At 43.4% G+C, this 6125-nt stretch overlaps 1 protein-coding gene across 1 annotated transcript; it reads left to right on the top strand.

The window, feature by feature from the left end:
• Positions 1–226: 226 nt before the first annotated feature.
• hes6.2 (hes family bHLH transcription factor 6) lies at positions 227–5235 on the top strand. Its single transcript, NM_001078742.1, is given in 4 exon segments — positions 227–378; positions 2603–2698; positions 2988–3066; positions 4443–5235. Coding segments are annotated over 4 exon segments (570 nt in total). The 5' UTR covers positions 227–321; the 3' UTR covers positions 4781–5235.
• Positions 5236–6125: the final 890 nt, after the last annotated feature.

The raw sequence follows: 6125 nt of genomic DNA, 5'->3' as shown, positions 1-6125 counted from the left end.
CTTTAAACCTAAAGTTCCTTATTGGCAGCTGCCTTGCTGGCAACCATGGGTTACACTGTGTGGGGGTGTGCCCTGCAGGGTGGTACTCATCATCCCGAGCTGGACATCTGTGCCTCGCTGAATAGAAAAGGAAAGGGCAGCTATTCACATGCTAATGGGGATCTGTATATATAGCTAGAGCGGGAAAAGGAGACTCAGAGAAAGAAAGAGCTACAAAGAGAGAAAAGGCAGAATATATATATGTATGTGGCCATACTGAGGGGGAAAGGGGAGATCATAGAGTGGAACTGACAGGGAAAGAGAAGCAGACTGTGAGTGACCATGTCTGGGGCGGGCAGGAGCCAGCTCAAAGCCTGCAGTGCCAAGGAGGAAAGGAAGGTAAGCGCTGCAACTACCCACATTGGTACCAGGGGAGGAGGGGGAGGCTTTCCCACTCACTGAGTACAGTGGGATCTGAAGAAATAGACTGCATTTCTTCCTGTGTTCCCCTGTGGTGGAACCCAGAAATGATCCCTGCAGGGGAATGCACTCTAAAGCACCCATGTGTAAGAGCCCCTAACTCCATAAATCTTCTTTATTTTCTTCCTATGAGCACCCACAGCTCATATCTACAGACTGGCACACCTGGGAGTGCAGCACTTGCCAGTATGTATAGCTGCAGCCTAGGGAAAGCTGAGACAATCTTCATATAGACTCAATGGCACTGCCCATTATAGCACAAGGGCACAATGTTGGGGGCAAGACAGACCCTGCTTCTACAGCCTGTGCCATTTCCTCAGAATTCTAATCTTACCCTTGATACCCCCCAAACAGCTACATGTAACTAACTTCAAGCAATGGGCACTGGGGCTTAATGTAAAAGCAGTAGTAGTGCCTCAGCTGAGGCGTTCTCTATTCGGACATAGAACTGTACCTACTGCTATCAGAAGGAGATTGTGTAGTAGCCTTAGATTCCTCATAGATAAGCAGTATGACTATTCTATACCCATAATAACATTGGATGTAAGCACTCCATACTGAATTTAAAGAGACAACAATGTATATGTTCTGGTTGTAATGTTAAGCTTGTCACACATTTATTGGATCCCACTGTCCCCTACCCAAATAGTTCAGCCCCACAGACTGAGCAAATGGATTCTATATGAGTTTGACAAACTTGTCAATGGCCACAATGCATTGATTCAGACTGTGTAGTCTCTAATGAAAGGTGTGGCTTCTTTCATTTCCTGTTGGCCAGTGACCTCCCACACAATCTGATTGGAGATGTCTGCTGACAATGACAGGACATTCAGGCTAGAGTGGCTAAGATTCCATAGGAATTCACACTGGCCAATTCAAAAGTTTAGTTCAGGGGGCTTCATAGATTTGCCAGTTATAATATCCCCACAAAGATTTAGAGGGTGCTAACATGCAGATTTCACCCCTTTAGTGTAAGCCCAGTTTTTGTGAAAGAAAGGATTAGAGCCCCTCTCTTACCCACACCAACCCTCCTTCTACACCTACTCTCCACGTCCTCCACCCAATGGATGAATCTCCCTCCTCTCCTCTCATTCATGGGAATAGTTGTAGTTGTATAAACTGGAAGCCACATAAGATGGCAGTTGTGAGGTTTACACTTTGCTAGCACCTAGCTACACCTGTTAGTGGGAAGGCAGTGAGCGCTGATGCACCATGCTTATTGTAGGACATGCCTGGCATCCCCATCAGGTGCCATAAAGTTTGAGACCCTGACAAAAGGGACAGGACTAGATCTTCACCAACAGGTTATGACAGTTCAAGAACAGTGTGAGGTATGGAAACGTGTGGCTGAATACATTTGCATTCAAAATAGAACCTGGAACATCTATGTGGCCTTATTGTCTCTAAACAAACCAATTGCTGGGTTGTATTATATTCCCTATTACATTATTCATCTATCATCAATCTTTGCCCAATCCATATGCACAAGTATCTACTAAAGTAGCCACCAGGATTCTTTACAAGGGAATGTGTTGTAGCTGCTCTTTTACCTAGCATCATTTGGGCTCTATAAGGGAGAATTTGACTGACTGCATATTTCCTTGCCATTCCTTTTTTGCCATTGGAAACTTGACATTGGAATCCTGTGTGGTCACAACCTAGAGGTACAATGCAGGGCCACCAAGAGTTTCTAAACTATCATCACAATATGGCTCAACCAATCACATTTCAGATGATAATATGCTTGTCTCCTCAGATTTAGCTCCAAATAGAGGCCTATGGGCCCTAGCACAGTATTTGATATGTCTGTCAGTGCCTGTCACTTAATAACATCCACTGTATCTACTTTCAGTACCATCAGCCTCGTAGGGATGAGCAGGTGTCCCATAACAATGCAGTTTCCTCTGGCGTAAGCTTTGTGGCCAGCCCCCTAGACTCAGCAGCGGAAGACCTCTCTACCTCCTACTGTTAAATTCCTTGCTTTAACTATGGATCAGTATGTTACTGGGCTAAAAAAGAGTAATTAGAAGCTAGAAACACTTTTTGGAGTACAAAGAGCCAAGAGTGTTCTTTGTATGTCTCACACATCATTGTCCTGGTTCTGCATTGTCCCCTACAAATCTCTTTTCTCTCCTGCTCGCAGCTCAGAAAGCCTCTAATTGAACGAAAGAGGAGAGAGAGAATTAACACTTGCCTGGAGCAGCTGAAGGAGACGGTGATCAAGGCATTCCATCTCGATGTAAGCCATGGGCACAGGGGCACAGGGGCTAGCGAAGGAGGGAGAAGGGTCCAAGAATGGGGAAACTGGCAACTATGGGCCATTAAATCTATGAAAATTGGTGGTGTGGGGTTACAAAAGATCTTATAGATATAATGTGCTTTGTATCAGTAACTATAGCAAAACATCACCTTGGCATTCCAGGACATAGTTGATATACCTCAGCCCTAGCCAAAACTGATGTCAATGAGACCATTACAAGTTTGGGCTTTGTGGTCTCCATATTATAACTCATATCTCTGTTTCACAGCAATCGAAGTTAGAGAAAGCCGACATCCTTGAAATGACTGTCAGACACCTGCAGAATATCCAGAAAAGCAAGAGCACAGGTAAAGGAATCCATGAAAGAAATAGGGGCCATGCTAACCTGTTGAGAGAGAGTTGTATACATGGTCAGATATAGAGCTTGCCTGAGAGACACCTGATTGATCATGACAAGATATTGGTCAGGGAGGCGGCCTTTTTAAAAGCCTACAGCCATTGTTGGCCTAAGGAAGTTTGGCTTAGAGTCAATGTAATCTAGAATAGCACTGTCATAGGTTGCTATATAAAGCAGCAGTAAAGTCAGATGGGGCCTATTGTGCTGTACCACTACAGTTTTACATACCCAGAGACAGAGGTGACTGTACTGATGGGCAGCAGCAATGCACATACAATAGAGCCAATACAATAATATATAAAATAAGTGCCCTCCAAATAACATGCTTCTGGTAATTAGGATAACTAACCTGAGCTTAGGGACTGATGCAAAAGATACTGAATATATAGAATATAAATGTCGCAATATAAGTAGAAATTAATAAGGATGCACCGAATCCAGGATTCAGTTCGCTATTCAGCCTTTTTTGGCAGGATTTAGATTCAGCGGAATCCATGCTCCTGACAAAACCAAATCCAAATCCAAATCCTAAAAATCATGTGACTTCTTGTCACGTAAACACAGAAGTTGAACATTTTTATACTAATTAGGATTTGGATTCCGTTCGGTATTCAGGCAAATGCTTTATGAAGGATTCAGTGCATCCCTATAATTTAAATTATATGGCAGCTCAAAAATAAGTGCAGTTTGCACCAGAGTTTAACCATCAGCTTCTATGACAGACAAACCTCATTTTCTGCTTGATGGTTTTTAAGGACCCCTAAGCTCAGCTTCTCAATAGCTGCACTGGGCGCACTGAGCATGAGCAGTTCCACTGACACTCCTAACAGAAACTAAGATGGCTACGCCCTATGCACAAAGGACAGAATCATTACTGTTATAAAGTGTCTAAAACTTTAGGCTAAAGTTAAACTAAAAACTAAGGGGTTTTGGTGTGCTGGGAAGGTAGGTAAGCAATGGGTGCAGAGGGCTGTGACCGAGAAGAGACAAAATGATGCTCTAGTCATGAAAGCAGGAACTTAACTCGATGACTGGACTACGGAAAGTGAAGAAACTCTCAGCACTGTCCAGTTATGCAGAGAAGAGGGTAAACTATAGGCTTCTCACACATTAACCGAGTGTTTCTAGGGAGCCAGTATGGGGAGGATCGGAGGATACAGTAGTAAATAGCACTACTATCTAGCTGGAGGGACATTGTGCCATCACCAGGGATATGTTTGGTTTCTGTGTGAGGAGAGGTTGGCAGGTATAAGGGTATATTTGATCCTATATTCCAATAAAGTGTTTTGTCCTCTTCAACCTATGGCCTGTGTATTCTCCCAACAGGTGAACCTTCCCAGGGAAGTGTAGATGCCCAGCAGAGGTTCAGCACGGGATATATCCAGTGTATGCATGAGTTGCACAGCCTGCTGCTCACATGTGACTGGATGGATCCAGCCTTGGGCGCCCGACTGCTCAACCATCTCCTCAAGTCTCTCCCCAGGCCGGAGGGCAGAACGGCCTTCCTCATACAAGACTATGAGGGTGACACTGGGAGGACCATGTCACCTTCCCTGTCTGATTGTGAAGCAGAGCAAACCTCTGTACCCCTCCATAGTGATGTAGCACAAGGGAAGACACAGTGCTCTCTCCTGAGATCCTTACAGATGTGGAGACCATGGTGACACCTTAGGGGGTTGCACACAGCAGCGAGACTCTGAGACCCTCAGAGGCACTGTGTCCTTTCTCTTTCTGTGTTTTCATTCTTAATACCAGCATCTCCTTATTCTCTCTGCCACCCTTTCACTATCTGATCCTAAGCTTGTCCTAAAGCAGAGAGTTGTTCAGTGTGATTAGACTGGGTATAAGAGCAAAGAGGGAACTTGCTGTCAGTCCTAGATCTTCTATAAATATATGTATCTTATAGATATGATATGCTTTGTATAACACGTTGGGGCACCCACCCCATTAGGTGTACTAAAGACCAGGTGCTTCAGGCTGGAGTGCCCAGTTTGTAGCCTGCATTGTAGAAGGCCTGTCCTACCCACTATTTATTGCAGATATTTACTAATATAACTATTCTATTCTCGACTATTGGATAATTTACATCTCTTTTTATTCAATAAAACGTACAATTCTTCCCGGCTCATCTTTTATTTAGTATAGCTTTACAGTTTCTCTTTGTGCAAAACCTACAATGATTTCTTTTCTAATGCCAATCAAGGCAAAAGCAGGAATAACACACACGATATGTCATAGCATTAAAGGATAAGTTCATCTTCAGCGGTCAATATAATGAATTTTGTAACAACAGCACCACCTGCTGGTCAGTTCCTATATCTGTACAGTCAAAGAGATATACTTTCAAAAACAAAACACGTCCTAAGCAGAGCAACATCAAAACACTTCTCTGTTTTACTTCTAAGAGATATCTCTTTGACCGCATAGTTGTAAGAGCTGACCAGCAGGTGGTGCTGTTACAAAATTAATTATATTGGCATTTATTAAAAACTTAAATAGCTCTGCAACTGATCAATTTTAATGGGGTGTTCAAATGCTAATGACTGCATAAGAGCTCACTATTAACACATTACTAACAAGCACTAAGTGCAGATCTAATAAACCTGCAAACTGCATGTGTAAGTGCAGCATACAAATCAGGTGATAATCCCAGGGTTCCCTTGTGTCTGTGCCTCCACAGCATTGCACTTTGTGCGATATTGTGTTCAAATGCTAAAAGCTGAACCAGCAGAAGTTGCAAAGAGCGACTCTTTCCTTATGGCATGTTCTCTCCAATGCTCCCCCTGCCTTGCTGATTTAATACAAACTTGCACAGAACAGAAGGCAAATCAAGGTACATTGCCCTGCGCTGCATATTGCCAGGGAAAGGTTGGTTCCTCTGTGCCTCCGCTAGGATATTATATGCTTTAACCAAACCAAAGCTTGCAAGGAACTGCACCATATGTACATATGCAATGCTATACTCAGTTAAGATGAATAAGATTCACAAGCAGAACTCTATACCTATAT

This window comes from Xenopus tropicalis, chromosome 5 (assembly GCF_000004195.4).
Source record: "Xenopus tropicalis strain Nigerian chromosome 5, UCB_Xtro_10.0, whole genome shotgun sequence".
NCBI classification, from domain to species: Eukaryota; Metazoa; Chordata; class Amphibia; order Anura; family Pipidae; genus Xenopus; species Xenopus tropicalis.
This window is presented reverse-complemented; position numbering and strand designations above follow the sequence as displayed.